This window comes from Stenella coeruleoalba (genome assembly GCF_951394435.1).
Source record: "Stenella coeruleoalba genome assembly, chromosome: 8".
Lineage (NCBI taxonomy): Eukaryota > Metazoa > Chordata > Mammalia > Artiodactyla > Delphinidae > Stenella > Stenella coeruleoalba.
This window is the reverse complement of record NC_137154.1, coordinates 68,033,619-68,054,116: the sequence shown is the minus strand read 5'-3', so window position 1 is coordinate 68,054,116 and position 20,498 is coordinate 68,033,619. Positions and strand designations below refer to the sequence as shown.

General features: G+C 41.5%; 1 protein-coding gene across 9 annotated transcripts in view; it reads right to left on the bottom strand.

The window, feature by feature from the left end:
• Positions 1–20,498, bottom strand: part of FAT3 (FAT atypical cadherin 3) — a 697,691-nt gene that overhangs the window by 558,926 nt on the left and 118,267 nt on the right. For 6 of the 9 annotated variants that reach the window (XM_079929092.1, XM_079929095.1, XM_079929096.1 and 3 more), the window contains exons 1-2: positions 16,393–16,435; positions 777–4,082 (exon numbers count right to left, since the gene is read on the bottom strand). In XM_079929092.1, the coding sequence (XP_079785218.1) occupies positions 777–4,065 (3,289 nt within the window). In that variant the 5' untranslated portion in view covers positions 4,066–4,082; positions 16,393–16,435. Of the gene's footprint in view, positions 1–776; positions 4,083–15,954; positions 16,018–16,392; positions 16,436–20,498 lie in introns of those variants that run through there. The other 3 variants (XM_079929100.1, XM_079929093.1, XM_079929094.1) reach the window with 2 other exon arrangements.

Genomic DNA, 20,498 nt, shown 5'->3' with positions numbered 1-20,498 from the left:
CTGTATCTATGACAGTGTATAAATAAACAGGTAGGGGACAATGAAAATATTGGGACTATTTTGTCCCATATTTTAAAGTGTTTCTGTAAAAGGTAAATCCTTACAGATAAAATCTTAAATAAATAAATAAAATCTTAAATAAATAAAATCTTAAATAAATAAAAGGTACCACTATCTTTAAATAAATAAAAGCCACAACGTGCCTCCTCTAGTCTACCATGAAAACATTTGTAGAAGGTTGCCTCCATGCATTAATGGGGCCGATACAGTGCAAATGCCTGTCATTCAAGGGCCAGATGTGCCTGGGAAACACAAGAGACCAAGCAACTAATGCAATATCACTTTAGAAAAGCCTTACTATAAAGGGAAACACTGGTATATAAGATCCATTTGAAAATCCATTTCACACTTCTAATTTAAAGCCAATTCAAATGTAATTTACTTTATCAGGGCCCTTAATTTAGTGAAGGTCAGAAGTGCACTCAACAGAGGCGAAAATTATTTACATTTATTGAAAGATAACCTGGTGATGGCAACGCTGAACAAGAAAAACAAAAACCAGGGACTCCCACTGAAAACCACTGGCTATCACTGTATAAATAGGTTTTCTTACAAGTCAATGCATTCTACGGAAAAGCTTTTACTTGCATCACCTCTGCACCAAATGCAACCTCATTTGTCATTCCGTTTGAGTGCAAGAATAGCCATTCACTTTTCCAATGTTGACAATTCATGAGAAGAGAAACAATAATTCTGGCACAAAATATGAAACTTACCACTCTCGTCATCTATGTTGAACCTTCCAAGACCACTGCCATCCCTGATGGAGTACTGGATCTCTCCATCCCTCCCGGAGTCCTCATCGTGGGCAGTAACCTGCAGCACACTTGTTCCAATCCGTGAGTTTTCTTTTACAGATCCAACAACAGCAAAGTCTGGGAAATAGGGAGTATGGAGGTTTTCATTGACGTCCACCACTTCCACCTCAACAAAGGAAACGGATGACAGAGAGACAGGCCGCCCTTTGTCTTTGGCCCGAACGGTGAGGTTATAGAACTGTTGCTTTTCATAGTCGAGCTCTTTGCTCAGGCGGATGGTGCCACTTGCTTTATCTATTTCAAATCTCCCATTATAATCATTGACCAAAGAATAGCGCACTTGACCCCCCAGTCCCAGGTCTGGGTCATGGGTCTCCAGCCAAGCAATGACAGTGCCAATGGGGAGATCTTCAAGAACCTTCACACTATAGCTACTGGGAATGAAAGCCGGGGAGCAGTCATTGACATCATCCAAGAAAACCTTCAGGGTGACAACCGAAAACAGCTGCTGGCCACTTTCTGCCTTGTCTCTGGCTTCTATTTTTAAAGAGTAGTTTGCTTTGGATTCCCGGTCCAACTGATCAGCTACATACACAATTCCAGTGGAGCTATTGACGGCAAACTGCTGTGTATCTGTCAAGACTGAGTAAGTCACTTCACCATTAGAACCCAAGTCTTTGTCTCTGGCTTCCACTTGAATAATCTCAGTGCCAATACTTGAACTTTCAAGAATGTTAACTGAGTAACTGTCTTGAAGAAAAATCGGGCTATTGTCATTAGCATCCTCCACATTGATGGTGAGCAACCTCCACGCAGACTTTTGTGGATTACCTAAGTCATAGATAGTGATATTAAGGAGATAGAGGTCTCTGTGTTCTCGATCCATGGGCATAAGGACTTGAAGTTGCCCGGTCTCCATATCAATATTAAAACAACTATCCGTATTCCCATCGGATATTGTAAATAGCACCTTTCCATTGAAGCCAGAGTCGGCATCATAGGCTTTAATCTTCAGGATGTTAGCACCAACTGGCAGATTCTCCTTCACGGCCACATCAGAAGGAAATGACTTGTCAAAATGTGGCCCCTGCCTATTAATTGAATAAAAGTCAAGAAATCCATCTTCCAGATTCAGCTTCCCATTTGCTTTGGCCTTAATGAGCAGTTTCTCTGCCAGCTTCTGAGCCACGCGAGTTTCTCGGCAACTGAAGTTCTTTGAAGACACCTTCCCGTGCAGGACTGAAATGTTAACAGACATAGGATCCGCAAAATTCTCCCCATCGGTGGCTGTAATCCTAAGGGCAAAATTTCCATTTTTAATTCCAGGATTCATCAGTGACTTTTTAAGCTGCAATACACCAGAGTCTGGGTTTAAATAAAAGAAACCAAGTTCATTTCCAGAGATGATTTTGTACTTTACAAGTTCCAGTTCATCGATATCGATCGCTGAGACAGCTGTGATATGGCCCCCAACTGGAAAGTCAGAGGAAATAATTCCCTGGCAAGCCACTTTTTCAAAGAGAGGGCTGTTGTCATTGACATTTCCTATTCGAATAGTCACATTGACCTCACTTTCATGGCGGTATGGCGAACCCCAGTCAGAGGCTCTGACAATGAACCTGTATGTTTCTGGCGAGGATTCAAAATCCAATGCTTCAGTTGTGCTAATAACACCTGTAAACTGGTTAATGGCAAATGGCAACAAATTCAAGCTGGCAATACTATAGGTGATGTACCCATTTTCTCCTTTATCCTTATCGGAAGCTGAAACTGTCAAAACGCTTGTTCCCGCTGGAACACTTTCATTCACAAAAGCATCATACAGTGGCTGCTGAAATTCTGGGGTGTGATCATTCGCATCCTCTATGCTGATGGTGACTTGTGCTTTTAAATCTCCTTCTTTATTTGTCACCCCTAGTTTATAAACCTCCTTCTTAATGGTATTCAGTGGCTGTGCTGTGACGATCAGACCTGACCGAGGATTAATTCTGAAGTACTGTGCATCCTCTCCAGGGGATAATTTGTATTCCACATCTAGAGGTTCGGGACTTAATTTCACTATAGCAACCACGACACCAGGAGGGGAAAATTCACTAATGCTCACATCGTACGTTTCTTTTTCAAACCTAACTGGGACAGTGTCTCTTTTGGGGTTGGCAATGTGGACTATCTTTACTGCTGAAAATTTCTGAGGTGACCCCTTGTCTTTGGCTTGAAGAGTGAGATTGTAGCCATAGGGAAAGCTCTCCCAGTCAACCTGCTTCTTCTCCTTAATCCTGTACTCATTCATCCACTTTCCTTCCTTAGCCAGGAAGAACTGATCTAAAGGATCCCCAGCCACGATGGAAACAGACTCAATCTCTCCATTGGCTCCTTCATCTAGGTCATCCACGGTCACCAGCGCATATATGGGCTCTTTGTCCAGTGCGGAAGGAACATGAGTGACCACGTGGAGAGTTGGAGCGTGCTCATTTATTCGTTCAACGTGAACGTAAAGCTTTGCAGTGCTGCTCACTCCATTGTTTCCATAGAGCTTCATCCCCCGGTCCACAGCCAAAATTTCCAGATCATACCTATTCTTTTCATCATAATTTAATCGTCCACTTAAAGAGATGACACCACTCGTGGGGTGAACTGAAAAGAGATCAACTTTGTTCTTAAAGTAGTAGTAGAATTCTCCATTGGAACCGATATCTGCATCTGTTGCTGTCACCTGGGCAACACTAGTCCTTAAAGGTGTGCTTTCTGCGATTGTAACAGAGTAGGTTGTGGGTGAAAATAAGGGTCTCAGATCATTCATATCTAAAACCTGTATGCTCACTTTAGTCCATGCTTCCAAATCTTCTCCTCGAACAGAACCTTTTACTATCAATAAATAATTGTCCTGAATTTCCCTATTCAATATGGCAGAATTGCCACCTTTAGTTCTTATTCTGAGAAAACAGAAATCTGCAATGATGACTTCCTCTGCTTTGAAAAAGCCTTCTTCATCTCCAGACACTATTCTGTATTTGATATCCCAGGACAGATCTATTAAGGTGATGCCCATTCTACTCTGGCTGTTGACGTAGGTCCTTGCTGCCGAGTTCTCATACACGGTAGCATTATAAATGGAATGTGTGAAGTGGAAACCAAGGGGCCCGGTCCCCGGCAGCCCCTGAGAGACAGTGGCCAAAAGCTTGAGAAGCAGGAGGATGAGGCAAGAGGGAGGCCGTGTACCTACACAGTATCCCATAGTTATATCCATCACATCATACTTCCATCCTGGAGGGGGAAAAGGAAAGAGAGAAAAGATACATTAACCTAGAGGAACATGGGAGAAGGAACAGGAAATAACTGTTATGAAAGAGTGCTTTTTAAAAACTTTATTATAAAATCTTTTTACTAAAACATCAATATGAGAAAAAAAAAAATTAGAATCCTTACCACTACTAGATGGAATACCACAAGGAATTCAAAACCACTAGGATTTAAATTTACCTTATTTGATTTTTTTTAAATGACACTTTTACACTGCTGATAGCATTGTTTATTGGTAGAAGATTTCTTGCATTCTGAAGGTCAATTTAGAAATATGTTCTGGAAGCCTTAAAAAGTGCATTTACCTCTGACATAAAATTACCTTCTAGGCAATTATCCTATGGAAATAATTAGACAATTGTACATTTAGAGCACAGTTTAAAATACAAAAGATTGAAACGATATTAACTGCTTATCAATAGAGAAGCAATTAATTTGTGGCACATTTCATAAAACAAAATACTATGAAGCCATTAAAAATAATGATAAAAAATAAATAATGATAAAAAGATGTATATTTTCTGATGAAGTAAGATGTAATGCTAAATTTAAAAAAATCATAAAACAGAATGTATATATGATATCATTCAATTATTATTTAAACATTTATATATACAAGTGCATTTTTACGTTTAAAATGAATTAACTGTGTTGTGGGTTTGGGGGCACCTTTGCATTTTCTAATATTTCTTCAGTTAACATTGTTCATCTATGGTTGTGTAATTACTTTTATAACTATGATCTTTAAAGAAATGTTTTCAAGGTATCACCATCTTCTGTTGTGTTGACTTTTAAACTGATCAAGATTAAGGCATAATCTACTACCATGAGGATGAACAAAACAGCATGTAACAAACAAAGCAGGAAGGACCATCCCTAAGGAGTTGCATGAGCTAAGCGATATTCACAAGTGGACTGTGCCACTAAGGACAAGGGAGGTAAGAAAGATTTTGTGCAAGAAAAATTTAAAGAATGACAAGAGATTTATTTTCTTAAGAGTAACTGAAGGAATTACTTCCAATTACTTTTATCAGTCACTATTAAATTTCCAAGTCACCACAGCTCTGACTATGTAGATTATCAAAACATTTTCCTATTTTAACTCTAAAATCTGTCAAGTGCTTTAAAAATAGAGAGGAGAAATGCTATTTAACAGGGAAGAGCTAAGCCTATTTACACCATGATGGCTCAGATTTTTAGAACAACCAAATGTATTAGTTATTCCACCAAGACATATTCACCGGACCCTCCCATTTCCTCTCTCCATCTCTTCTATAGGAAACAGAATGGGAGAGAAGAGGAGATAGGAAATGAATCCTTTAGCCGGCACACTGTGACTTAGCCCTTTTGTTACATTTAATCCTCACAACACCCTAAGTACGGTTTCACCCAACTCCATGTTAGAAAACTGAAAGAAAAGTTAACCCACTTGGTTGAAACACTGGCCCAACCAATGTCTCCCAGCTGGTACGTAGCAGAGCAGGATCTCGAACCCTGGTCTTTCTTGCTCTAAAAGCCATGCTTTTTCCTATCACACCACCATTCTTCCTAAATTATCTATAAGCAAGAATGAAATAGTCAAGGTTCCCTAGAAGCACATATGACATAATTTCATTCTGTTGAACTAGTCAGTATTTATCATTGATGGAAAAGCATAAAACCCACACGTCCTCTCTATTTGATGATCTCCATTCTGGGTTTAAACTAATTGCAATCACTGGCTGCAAGCTAAAAAATCCCCTATGGAAGTTTAGCATCTACAAAGATATCTTTGTAGTTTATAAAAATATCCAAGGTTGGCAAGACACATGCTATTATACCCTTTTTTGGATGAGAACATCAAACCTCATTTTCCTAGTAGCACACTCTCTCCACACCCCATACACTTTCTCATTTTTTTCCCCCCAACTCTGCCTTACAGGAGACTCTCATAAGTGAAATTCTGGGCCTGCATTTGCTTGGTTCCTGAGGAGGAAATATGCCTTGCTGCTGTCACCCGGTAAAGTACCAAGGAAACACTGAGTAGGTGGGTAGAAAGAGTACAGTTTACTATACGGATTTTGTAAGCAGAATAGACAATAAAAATGAAAAGCAGAAAGATGGGATGACTTTTTATAAAAGAAGTTAATTTCATATGCAGTTCCTCCGGCTGGCTGTCCTTTGGAAATGCCCCATGTGCTAAGTTCTGTGCAAAGCAACAGCTTGGATGCAGAAGGTTCAGGAGAGTGAATCCCAGGGGACCAGTGCGACTGGAGGTGCCTCTCCGTGGAGGACACTCAGCTGAAAGATGGGAGTGACAGAGCCCTCTGTAGAGACCACAGATAGAAACCAGCAGAAGCTTTGATAAGAACCCGTATGACTCATGAAATTCTTTTATTTCATCATCTGAGAATGCTCCAAAGCAGAAGAGGTATTTTAAGGTTCACTGTGAACACAGTGGAAGGAGACAAGGTTTTTATAAGGGGATGACCGAAGGCATGTGCACTCTCTTAAAGTAGCAAACAGGTTACTCCCAGCATCTCCAGGGAAATACAAAGCAAGTTTCTGCCTCGTTTCCCACTCACTAGTCTACACCCAGGGCACTCCTGGGGTTTCACCAATATTTAGCCCAAGGAGTCTGGACTCTTTGATCACCAGAGAAGAAAACCATTCCAATGGTAAATTCAGTTGAATTGAAGTTTTCTTAGTCTGTCTCCCATCCCCACCCTAAGTCCAGATTGAAGGAAACCTGATGGGATGAGCCGAACTTGGGCACCACTCTCTTCCCAGCATGCAGTCCGGCATGTACCACCAACCACATATTACGTAGGAGGCATACAATAGTAGTTTGCTGAACAGAATATTAAGGTACAGAAGTAAACAGAGGCCCAGAAGCCTTTAACATGCTCAGTTTCCAAATCCCCAAAATAAGCACATCTTACTTCAGGAAACAGAATCAAGAAATTATACTGATTCAAAGGAGCCTTAAAGAACATCTGTTTCAATCTCTTGAGTTTACAGATGAGGAAACTGAGGCCCATAAAGAGGACGAGATTCCCTAACATGAGGTCTCAGATCTCCCCGGTTCGAGCTGATACCAAATGGAAATGTGTGTCAATTGCATCAGTTTTCCTTTGAGTTATATTACAATTTTAGCGCTGTGGTTTATCAACATTTTGCAGCCATCTTTGTTTTCTGACATCTTATTAGTCTCCCTGGTGTTACTGCCTCCTCTAAGTAGTTAACTGTTTATAAGTAAACGTTGAAGTGCCCTGGGGGAGAGTTACTTTTACAAACCCTTCTGGTGAATCCTTCAAAACACAGAATGCTGTCATAATATGAAAAACATCATTCATGTTAACTATTTGAAAATCAGTACTTTTGCATACTGAGTTTTTCTTTCAGCAAGATACACTGCTGGAATACTTTTCTTATAAAGCAGAACCAATGGTCTTAAATGCAAATGAAAAGACTTCAAACCACGCTGAAATGGAACTGTATTATTGTGCTCTGAAATTTGGATTTAACTCCAAAAACTTGAGCAGGATTGAGCTTGTTGGCTTCAGTTGTTAAAACCAAAAAATATCTCATGAAGTTTTGGTATCTTTATTTTTGAAAAAAAAAAAAAAAAAGTCTTATATGGCACAAATTATTTCAAAACCTTGAAGTTTTCTCCATCAATTTAGAAAATAAACAAGTGCTAGAAGTGAGAACTTCTTTAAAATTCTGCAAAGTAAGTACTAGAATTCGTTTTTGGCTTCCTTTTTTTAGTATGCCAAGATGACTGTTAAGATGTTTTCTTAAAAAAAGAGTCCTGCTTTCTCCACACTGAAGCCAAGCTATCTGTGAAGCCAATATGATAGTGATGGTGTTTGAGAAGCTCTGCACACTGATTTATTTTACTGCTTCTGGATTATTTTAAAGAAAGCACTTAGTTCCCAACCTCAGAGCCTATTTTCTACGACTTAGTAACATAATCAATAATTTTTGATATAATCTCCAAAGAGATCATCAACTCATCAATCTTCGAGACATTTATTTTCCAGAAGCAGTCCAGCATGCCTCACCATCCAGCCCTGTCCACTCAGGTAGAGGGGATCTTAGCCTGGGATGCAAAAGGGCATGCGGATTTTCTTTCCAGGGATGAAAAAATACCACAGACCTCAGGGCAATGAACAGCTCTTACAAAGGCCACCTCTCTGGGAGTGCCTTGACTCAGTGGAGTCCTGGAGTGCCTCTACTTGCTTAGGTAACCTGAGGAAGCTGTATTTTGCCATCAGTTAGCTGGCCTCTTTAAACAGTTGGGATATCTGAACAGTAGAAACAGCATCTTAGAAAAGCATTCTATTTTTTACTCCATCTCTTCGTATCTTACAGATTTTCAAAGGGTTTTGTAAGCCAGAGATGATGCTTGGGGAATGTGCTATGACAGCCTGTGAAACAAAGAACAAAGTCAGTCTCTGAAGGGCCACCCCTTTACAGACATCCTTGACGAAGATGCCTTATGTTCAAACTGCAAAGGGAAGGTCAGTCACGGCTCAGGTGTGCTGCGACTGTGTCTGAAACCTACACAAACGCTCTGTGTACACTGGTTCTAGAACACACACTCTGGTGCATGACTGCCTGGTTTGAATCCCAGCACTGCTCTTCATTATTTTTTTTTTAACAAATTTATTTATTTATTTATTTATTTATTTATTTATTTATTTATGGCTGTGTTGGGTCTTCGTTGCTACGCACGGGCTTTCTCTAGTTGCAGAGATTGGGGGCTACTCTTCACTACAGTGCGCAAGCTTCTCATTGTGGTGGCTTCTCTCGTTGTGGAGCACGGGCTTTAGGCACGCGGGCTTCAGTAGTTGTGGCTCGCAGGCTCAGTAGTTGTAGCTCATGGGCTCTAGAGCGCAGGCTCAGTAGTTGTGGCGCACGGGCTTAGTTGCTCCGCCGCATGTGGGATCTTCCCAGACCAGGGCTCGAACCCGTGTCCCCTGCATTGACAGGTGGATTCTTAACCACTGCGCCACCAGGGACATCCCTAGCACTGCTCTTTAGTAGCTGTGTGACCTTGGGTAAGCTATTTAACCTGTCTGTGCCTCAGTTTCTTCAACTACACAATGAGAATGATACTGCCTACCAAATCAGATTTGAGTTAATAAATATAAAGCACTTAAAATAGTCCATGGCACGTTTTAAGTATACAACTGCTGGCTATTAATATCATTAACTAAGGCAGTTTTTAGAGAGGGCAAAATCTGTGAGTCACAAGAGAGGGATAATGGAGGAAATTTACAACCTTCAGTGACATTTTTTTTTTCCAACAAGAGAAGCCACATTGAAGGGAAAGGAAAGGATGTCTTCCTTACGAAAAGTAAAGGATCACTCCATGAGACCCAAAGGTCAGAGATACCTGACTTGAATAGAGGTTTGCCACTTACTGGCTGGGTGACTTTGGGGTAACACTTAAAGCTTTTTTTTTTTTTTTGCGGTACACAAGCCTCTCACTGTTATGGCCTCTCCCGTTGCGGAGCACAGGCTCCGGATGCGCAGGCTCAGCGGCCATGGCTCACGGGCCCAGCCGCTCCGCGGCATGTGGGATCTTCCCGGACCGGGACGCGAACCCGTGTCCCCTGCATCGGCAGGCGGACTCTCAACCACTGCGCCACCAGGGAAGCCCCACTTAAAGCTTTTTAAGTCTCAGTTTCCTTATCTTTAAAACAGGGATTATACCAGTTCCCACGCTCATGAAACAGGCTTACAGCTACGTCTGGCACACAGTAAATGTTTCACAAATATGTACTGGCACTATAATTATTAAGGTGTTCAGAAGAAGGGATACGAAGTAGAAAATAACTGAAAACTGGGCTGAGGATAAGGGGTCAAGAGGAAGACAATCCATGGGGTAGTCCATCCCTAATAGGAAAGATACCTTTCCACAGACCCAGGCTCCTGACATGCACGGGTTGGAGTCAGAGCCAGGGAGGGCTTTGCATGGTAACACAGGCTAAGGGTTCTTGCCGAGGCTCTGTAACTCATTCCCAACTCCTGAGTGAACACTTTCAAACTTAGGAAACTATAGCTGCATTAGGGACCTAGTCCTCAGATTTGGCCTTTAATTCCTGACAAGTTCTAGCAGGATTCCTCCTTGCAATGATGAGCCCCAGCACAGCCAGATACTGCTAAGCCCTATCTTCTAGAGCAGCATATTTCAATATGGCTTAAATTACCATCCTCATGGCACTACTTTATGTTCTGGGTCCTTGCTCCTGAAATCAGTTATAGACTGGCTGTATGACACACTTGGGAATAAAGTTTTACTCTCTGGCTGATGGTAATGGCTGCCTGAAAAGTAGAAAAAAATGTTTACTGTGTAGTTTTCTTAATACAAATCATTGTAGCTAGAGAGTGTACCGGATAATATACTAAGCATTTGCGTCACAAATAATTCATGTCATGCCATTACTCAGATGACATTATGATATACTAAACCAGAGGCATGGAAACCCAATGAGTTTTACAGACACAAGGATCATAAAATTGTCTCATCCAACAACCCAGTTTTAGAGTTGAGGAAACACACCGAGAGAGGTTATGTAATTTGGACAGGGTCACACAGCTCGCCAGTAAAAAAGCTAAAATTAGACCTCAGATCTCTACTGTGAATCTGTCTCGTTGCTATTGCTTCCTTTATAATACAGGTCTCTACCTGTTCATGCCTATAATTATTTTCCATCTTCTTAGATTTAGCTAAAATGCCTCATACTTTATGAAGCAATCCTGGAGATACCCACCTGCATCCAAAAGTGAGCTCCACATCTAAAGCTGAGATTCTTAAACTTTAGCAAATGTCGGAAACATGGTAGGACTTGCTAAAGCTCACATTGCAGGGCTCCACCATAGAGATTCTGGATCCGTTGGTCTGGGGTAGGGGCTGAGAATTTCTTTTCTGACAAGTTCGCAGGAGATGCTGGTCTTGGGACGACCAGTACTCTGAGAACCACTGACCTAATCTATATGCACCTCGTGATAGCACTGCCTTCCTTGTATCAAAGTTACTTATGTGTGTTTGTAAATTACATACTGGACAGTAAGCTCCCTTGTTTCTTCTTCTTTTACAGTATCTAACTTGAAAAGGCAAAACTTCAATCAATTTTTGTCGAGTGAGACTTGTCTAGCCAGTGTACATGGTCTAGACAGTGTACTTCACAACATGCTCCAGGGAGAGGATGAAAATGAGCATTGGACAAATCAGGAATTATAGTCATTAAACCTAGACACCTTGGAGAAATAGTACACCATTTCCCAAACTGTGTCCTATGACACATCATTCTATGATATGAAAATAGGTGTGCAACTAAAAAACGTTTTAGGAAATGCTGGTTGAACAAAGCTAAACGGATTTCTTAATTTAGAACTTCTTGGAGCCTTTACTATGCTCCAAAATAAACATTCCCCATCTCCCTTCCTTAGTCACCTCTAATAATTTGCCCTGCTTTGTTAACTCCCTAGGAAAGGACAATCTGTATTTATTGTCTACTTACACTAGGAAAAGCAAAGTTCCTTGGTACTTGGTCAGGATTCAGAAATTCTCATTGCATGCACAGACATACTATGTAAATTTTGATCCCAAGGGATAGTATATGCACTACTTCTAAAATGTATTTGATCATGAATTTCCTCCCCATTCCTACCCCCTCCCCATACCACCACCAGCAGGAGAAGAAACAATATTTTGTTGGGGAAACACTGATTGAGTCCAAGCTAGATATTGTGGCTCAGACAGGTCAAACAGCTGCCTGGAAAGCTTTGGAGGTGAGGGCTAATCCCAAGATTCTTGAGACTGGTTCATTATTCTTCACCATATCACAGGGTATGTTTTCCCATTTCAACTAAGCTGAGACTTATCCCTGAAGAAACTGCTTCAATATTTGTCATATAAACACATCTCCATGCTCCAACTGAAGAAAAAGCTGAATGCTCTATAGTGTGCTGTATATTCTCTTTTCTCATTAAAAAAAAAGGCAAATAGAGAATTTTCGCAGTCCTATGAGCTACAAAGACTGGTATGAGGGGAAGAACCTTATTAAAGTTAAATAATCATCCTTATATTTTCATAGTTTTTATTATCTGTTTTTACTTAGTCAATGATCAAAAGCAGTTTGCCAAATCAAAAATATTCTGAGATGCAAAACCTAAAACCAAGTTCATATTTCACACCTCTCTGGAAAGTGGTGCTTGTCTACTTGAGCCCCAAGCCTAAGCAGGGTTTTACAAGCAAAAGAGTATTTCACTGACAAGGATAAGATATCAACTTCTGTCATTCTGAACAAGGACCAAATCCCAAACCAAAGCCTCCAGTTGGCTCTGCCAACCAACCAAGCAGAATGTTACCCAAACCCAATCTTTTTCATTATAATAATACTGTAAATTCTCATTTTTTCCAGTTGTGCACATCCTTCTATTGTCCAAGAGTGGTCTCTCAGGAGAAAAGTCAGTCAGCATGAAGCAAGTGTAATTCAAGTTGGTCCTAAGAAAAATGGAAGATTCAGGCCACACAGCGGCAGTGTTATGAACACCCTCCTTTATTTTCTCCCCAGGTGCTAGAAATATTTCCATACAACAGTGGTTAACGTCAAGTATCATTTCATCAGTAAATGCTTCAAATTCAGGGGTAATTCAACCAGGGGCTATAAGAAGGAAGATTAGCATGTTGTTCAAGGCTTTTAAAAATCACTTTTCCCTCTGGAGAAAGAAATTCATCATGGGGTAAGAGAAAAAAAAAATGTATGGAGTGGATATAATTTGCTTCTACGCTTGGCTGTCTGGGAAAATGTTCCAGAAAAATGCATGATTTCAATTTTTCTCTGGTGGGCCTCGCTGACAGAAACCAAAGAGTAAATACATTAGTGTTCACTTATGCTCAAGATTTTTTTTAAATGAAGGAAAAAAAAGCAAAAAAGAGGCTTTTCCAAGTAATAGCATTTACTCTTGCATAACTGCCTGAAAGAAAAAAGAACCCAAATAGTTTCAGATGGAACAATTGTTTTTAACAGTGTTCATTCCAATAGTTAGGGGGCAAAATGCAGTTGAAGGGAAATGTGTTCTCTGAGCCCTTAGCTTAGTACGTTCTGACACAACCCATATTTACTGCTGTGTTAAGTCCCTGTGGTCTGTCCTACTTCCAAAAGTTAACATCCTTTCAGCCATCCCAATTGCTGTACCCCTTTAAAAGTGGGTCTCCTTCAAGGAAAAGAGTATTCTGCATAGTAAAATCAGGCATCAGGAAAGTAGAATATGGGGGAGCATCCCTCAGTACCTCCCTTCCCCACTGTGATAAGTGATGGTAACGTTAGGAAGTGCATCCTTGGGAGAGCTGAGGAAGGGTGAGGTACACAGAGCTCTGGGACCAAAACAAGGTAACGGGGTATCAGGTTTCCCTCATCCCAAAGAACCTAATCACCAAAGGAAGATGTGAAAATGATAAAACACCCTAAAGACTACTGGAGGACTTCTGGGAGAATGCATTCAACTCCAAAGTTTTCCAAAATTACACATGGGATCTGGTCTTATTCCGGACAAAGCAGGTCACAAGTTCTAGAAGGCAGTTCTGGAAAGGCCTAGGTGTTTGGCTAAATGCCCCCCCCCCAAATGTAAGAAGGCAGCAGCACTGGTCCCTAAATATTATGCACAGTACAGCATTGCTAAATGAATGTAAAAAGAAAAGAGATACACACTCAACTCTCTACAATGGCGTGATACTATATGTGTCACCTCATGAAGGCTGGGGAACGGGCAGATGAAGATGGGAAAAAGAATACGTGGGCAAGAAATGAAGAAACAATACATCTGGGAATGGGTGAGACTCTTTTAAAAAAGGTATTCTAGGCAGCAATCCCAATACACTCAAAAAGGAGAAGAGATGAAAAAACAGGTTAACTTATGGAAGATAAACACACTATGGTGAGAGGTAAAGAATACAGAAGAAGGCAAAGAAGATGATTTGGGAAAAAGCAACGAAAAGAACTGGCCAAGATTTAAAAGAGCTCACATGTAGGTCAAAAAATGCAGTCTCGAAGTTTGCTGACAATCCAGAAATCTTGTCAGTCACGTCTCCTCACATTGACATCACTGACAACCGTGCCTTAGCAAACAAGGCACAAATGCAGATTGGCTTCCTTCAGCTCTCCCATACTCTCCATTACGGTTATTTGTTACTGATTCATGGGTTTATACTGACATTGCTTGGATTAGTACCCAGTGCTAATGAGACCAAGGTCACAGGTTCAATCCCCACTACCCAGAGTCTTCCTAATAACAGGTCATCAAGGACAGCTGAGCATCAACTTCCCTCCATCTCAACTGAGAAGGCCAAGGATTCAGAATCATGTGTCAGTGGGGTCTTCACGTTCACTAAAGAAAACATATTTCCTGAGAGGGATGAGATATTTGTACCATTTCTGTACATCCACATGGAAGGAGTTGTCAAAGAACCTCGGAGCACCTAGATAGTAATTTTCAGCATAACCAACCTTAGCCTAACATATTAGGTCCAGGGCGGGGTTACTATCCCAAAGCACTTGTAAAAGGACTAGGTGTAAGCACCCAGTGCCTCAGAGCTGGCTTGATAAGAACTGTGCCCCCTCGAATGGAGCCAAAAGGCCAAGGGTAGGTCCTATCTTTGGAGAATAGCTACTAAGCACACACGGACAAGGCTGGTCAGTGGAGTCACCCTGAGAGATGCTAAACTGCTACTTTCTGCATCTCTGTCAATACTGCTGCACATTACAATTTTGGAAGAATTAGGACCCAAAGTGGTGGGCGTGGCTAATGAAATGGTTTCCTGGGACATCCCCTCACCCCGCTTCTTGGGACCCTCGTATCATTTTGGAACCTGAGAGCCAGAAGTGGAAAACCAGTCAAATGTAGTAGGTTCAAAAAGACAGTGAAAAGAAAAAAAAAAAGAAAGAAAGAAAGTGAATGTTGTAAGAATGCAGCGAGTTCAAATCCAGGACTTTGGAGCTGCAGATTAAAGTTCACTAACGGCTGACGAGAATGAGGGTGCCACTGAGGGCACATTTCCTGTGCTTTCAGGATAATAAAGACCAAAACTGTTAAAAATGCCTGAGAAGGTTCTGCTGAATGTGGCCCTCGCTTCTTTTCTGGACTCATCTCTAACCACTCTGCATTTAGCCACACTGGCCTTTTTCTTGTTCCTGGCAGATCACCTCCTGCCCCACACACTTTGTACATGCTGTTGCCCCTGAGTTTAACTCTTCCCAGCCCCATCTCCATCAGGAAACACGTTCCCAGTCACCACAGCTTCTGTATCCCTCCAGGCACATTTCTCCGATCACCAAGACTAGCTGTGGCTTGTTGCTATTGGTCCTCAGAGCACCCAGAACATTTCTTTCATCACAGTTATTACCATTTTAATTATATTTTAATAAGACCATTTGGAGGGCTTCCGGGAAGATGGCGGAAGAGTAAGACGCAGAGATCACCTTCCTCGCCACAGATACGCCAGAAATACATCTACACGTGGAACAACTCCTACAGAACACCTACTGAACGCTGGGAGAAGACCTCAGACCTCCCAAAAGGCAAGAAATTCCCCCACGTACCTGGTTAGGGCAAAAGAAAAAAGAATAAACAGAGACAAAAGGGTAGGGACGGGACCTGCACCTGTGGGAGGGAGCTGTGAAGGAAGAAACGTTTCCACACACTAGGAAGCCCCTTCGCGGGCGGAGACTGCGGGGGTCGGAGGGGGAAAGCTACAGAACCGCGGAGGAGAGCACAGCAACAGGGGTGTGGGGGGAAAGCAAAGAGATTCCCGCACAGAGGATCAGGGCCGACCGGCACTCACCAGCCCTAGAGGCTTGTCTGCTCACCCGCCGGGGCGGGCGGCGCTGGGAGCTGAGGCTCGGGCTTCGGTAGGAGGACAGGGAGAGGACTGGGGTTGGCGGCGTGAACACAGCCTGAAGGGGTTAGTGCGCCGCGGCTGGCCAGGAGGGAGTCCGGGGAAAAGTCTGGACCTGCCGAAGAGGCAAGAGACTTTTTCTTCCCTCTTTGTTTCCTGCTGCGCGAGGAGAGGGGATTAAGAACGCTGCTTAAAGGAGCTCCAGAGATGGGCGCGAGCTGCGGCTAAAAGCGCGGGCCCCAGAGACGGGCATGAGACGCTAAGGCCGCTGCTGCCGCCACCAAGAAGCCTGTGTGCGAGCACAGGTCACTCTCCACACCCCGCTTCCCGGGGAGCCTGTGCAGCCCGCCACTGCCAGGGTCCCGGGACCCAGGGACAACTCACCCGGGACAACGCACGGCGCGCCTCAGGCTGGTGCAACGTCACGCCGGCCTCTGCCGCCGCAGGCCCGCCCCGCACTCCGTGCCCCTCCCTCCCCCAGCCTGAGGGAGCCAGAGCCCACGAATCAGCAGCTCCTTTAACTCCGTCCTGTCTGAGTGAAGAACAGACGCCCTCCGGCGACCTACATGCAGAGGCGGGGCCAAATCCAAAGCTGAGGCCCTGGGAGCTGTGAGAACAAAGAAGAGAAAGGGAAATCTCTCTCAGCAGCCTCAGAAGCAGCGGATTAAAGCTCCACAATCAACTTCATGTACCTGCATCTGTGGAATACATGAATAGACAACGAATCATCCCAAATTAAGGAGGTGGACTTTGAGAGCAAGATTTATGATTTTTTCCCCTTTTCCTCTTTTTGTGAGTGTGTATGTGTATGCTTCTGTGTGAGATTTTGTCTGTATAGCTTTGCTTCAACCATTTGTCCTAGGGTTCTATCCGTCCATTTTTTGTTTTTGTTTTAATTTTTTTCTTAATAATTATTTTTTATTTTAATAACTTTATTATATTTTATTTTATTTTACTTTATCTTCTTTCTTTTTTCCTTCCTTCCCTCCTTCCTTCCTCCCTCCCTCCTTTCTTTCTTTCTTTCTACTTCTACTAATTCTTTCTTTCTACTTTTTCTCCCTTTTATTCTGAGCCATGTGGATGAAAGGCTCTTGGTGCTGCAGCCAGGACTCAGTGCTGTGCCTCTGAAGTGGGAGAGCCAACGTCAGGACACTGGTCCACAAGAGACCTCCCAGCTCCACATCATATCAAACGGCGAAAATCTCCCAGAGATCTCCATCTCAACACCAGCACCCAGCTTCACTCAATGACCAGCAAGCTGCAGTGCTGGGCATCCTATGCCAAACAACTAGCAAGACAGGAGCACAACCCCACCCATTAGCAGAGAGGCTGCCTAAAATCATAATAAGGCCACAGACACCCCAAAACACACCACCAGACGTGGACCTGCCCACCAGAAAGACAAGATCCAGCCTCATCCACCAGAACACAGGCACTAGTCCCCTCCACCAGGAAGCCTACACAACCCACTGAACCAACCTTAGCCACTGGGGACAGACACCAAAAACAACGGGAACTACGAAACTGCAGGCTGCAAAAAGGAGACCCCAAACACAGTAAGATAAGCAAAATGAGAAGACAGAAAAACACACAGCAGATGAAGGAGCAAGATAAAAACCCACCAGACGTAACAAATGAAGAGGAAATAGGCAGTCTACCTGAAAAAGAATTCAGAATAATGATAGTAAAGATGATCCAAAGTCTTGGAAATAGCATAGACAAAATGCAAGAAACATTTAACAAGGACCTAGAAGAACTAAAGATGAAGCAAACAACGATGCATAACACAATAAATGAAATTAAAAATACTCTAGATGAGATCAATAGCAGAATAACTGAGGCAGGAGAATGGATAAGTGACCTGGAAGATAAAATAGTGGAAATAACTACTGCAGAGCAGAATAAAGAAAAAAGAATGAAAAGAACTGAGGACAGTCTCAGAGACCTCTGGGACAACATTAAATGCACCAACATTCGATTTATAGGGGTTCCAGAAGAAGAAAAGAAAAAGAAAGGGACTCAGAAAATATTTGAACGGATTATAGTTGAAAACATCCCTAATGTGGGAAAGGAAATAGTTAATCAAGTCCAGGAAGCACAGAGAGTCTCATACAGGATAAATCCAAGGAGAAATGTGCCAAGACATATATTAATCAAACTGTCAAAAATTAAATACAAAGAAAACATATTAAAAGCAGCAAGGCAAAAATAACACACAAGGGAATCCCCATAAGGATAACAGCTGATCTTTCAGCAGAAACTCTGCAAGGCAGAAGTGACTGGCAGGACATATTTAAAGTGATGAAGGAGAAAAACCTGCAACCAAGAGTACTCTACCCAGCAAGGATCTCATTCAGATTTGATGGAGAAATTAAAACCTTTACAGACAAGCAAAACCTGAGAGAGTTCAGCACCACCAAAACAGCTTTACAACAACTGCTAAAGGAACTTCTCTAGGCAAGAAACGCAAGAGAAGGAAAAGACCTACAATAACAAACCCAAAACAGTAAAGAAAATGGGAATAGGAACATACATATCATTAATTACCTTAAATGTAAATGCACTAAATGCTCCCACCAAAAGGCAAAGATTGGCTGAATGGATACAAAAACAAGACCCATATATTTGCTGTCTATAAGAGACCCACCTCAGACCTAGAGAGACACACAGACTGAAAGTAAGGGGATAGAAAAAGATATTTCATGCAAATGGAAACCAAAAGAAAGCTGGAGTAGCAATTCTCATATCAGACAAAATAGACTTTAACATCATAAAATAATAAAATATTAGAAGAGACAAAGAAGGACACTACCTAATGATCAAGAGATCGATCCAAGAAGAAGATATAACAATTGTAAATATTTATGCACCCAACATAGGAGCACCTCAATACATAAGGCAAATACTAACAGCCATAAAAGGGGAAATCGACAGTAACATATTCATAGTAGGGGACTTTAACACCCCACTTTCACCAATGGACAGATCATCCAAAATTAAAATAAATAAGGAAACACAAGCTTTACATGATACATTAAATAAGATGGACTTAATTGATATTTATAGGACATTCCATCCAAAACAACAGAATACACGTTTTTCTCAAGTGCTCATGAAACATTCTCCAGGACCAATCATATCTTGGGTCACAAATCAAGCCTTGGTAAACTTAAGAAAATTGAAATCATATCAAGTATCCTTTCTGACCACAACACTATGAGACTAGATATAAATTACAGGAAAAGAACTGTAAAAAATACAAACACATGGAGACTAAACAATACACTAGTTAATAACGAAGTGATCACTGAGGAAATCAAAGAGGAAATAAAATAATACCTACAAACAAATGACAATGGAGACATGACGACCCAAAATCTATGGGATGCAGCAAAAGCAGTTCTAAGAAGGAAGTTTATAGCAATACAATCCTACCTTAAGAAACAGGAAACATCTCCAATAAACAACTTAACCTTGCACCTAAAGCAATTAGAGAAAGAAGAACAAAAAACCTCAAAGTTAGCAGAAGGAAAGAAATCATAAAAATTATATCAGAAATAAATGAAAAAGAAATGAAGGAAACGATAGCAAAGATCAATAAAACTAAAAGCTGGTTCTTTGAGAAGATAAACAAAATTGATAAACCATTAGCCAGACTCATCAAGAAAAAAAGGGAGAAGACTCAAATCAATAGAATTAGAAATGAAAAAGGAGAAGTAACAACTGACACTGCAGAAATACAAAAGATCATGAGAGATTACTACAAGCAACTCTATGACAATAAAATGGACAACCTGGAAGCAGTGGACAAATTCTTAGAAATGCACAACCTGCCAAGACTGAATCAGGAAGAAATAGAAAATATGAATAGACCAATCACAAGCACTGAAATTGAAACTGTGATTAAAAATCTTCCAACAAACAAAAGCCCAGGACCAGATGGCTTCACAGGCAAATTCTATCAAACATTTCGAGAAGAGATAACACCTATCCTTCCCAAACTCTTCCAAAATATAGCACAGGGAGGAACACTCCCAAACTCATTCTACGAGGCCACCATCACCCTGATACCAAAACCAGACAAGGATGTCACAAAGAAAGAAAACTGCAGGCCAATCTCACTGATGAACATAGATGCAAAAATCCTCAACAAAATACTAGCAAACAGAATCCAACAGCACATTAAACGGATCATACACCATGATCAAGTGGGGTTTATTCCAGGAATGCAAGGATTCTTCAATGTACGCAAATCAATCAACGTGATACACCATATTAACAAATTGAAGGAGAAAAACCATATTATCATCTCAATAGATGCAGAGAAAGCTTTGGACAAAATTCAACACCCATTTATGATAAAAACTCTGCAGAAAGTAGGCATAGAGGGAACTTTCCTCAACATAATAAAGGCCATATATGACAAACCCACAGCCAACATCATCCTCAATAGTGAAAACCTGAAAGCATTTCCACTAAGATCAGGAAAG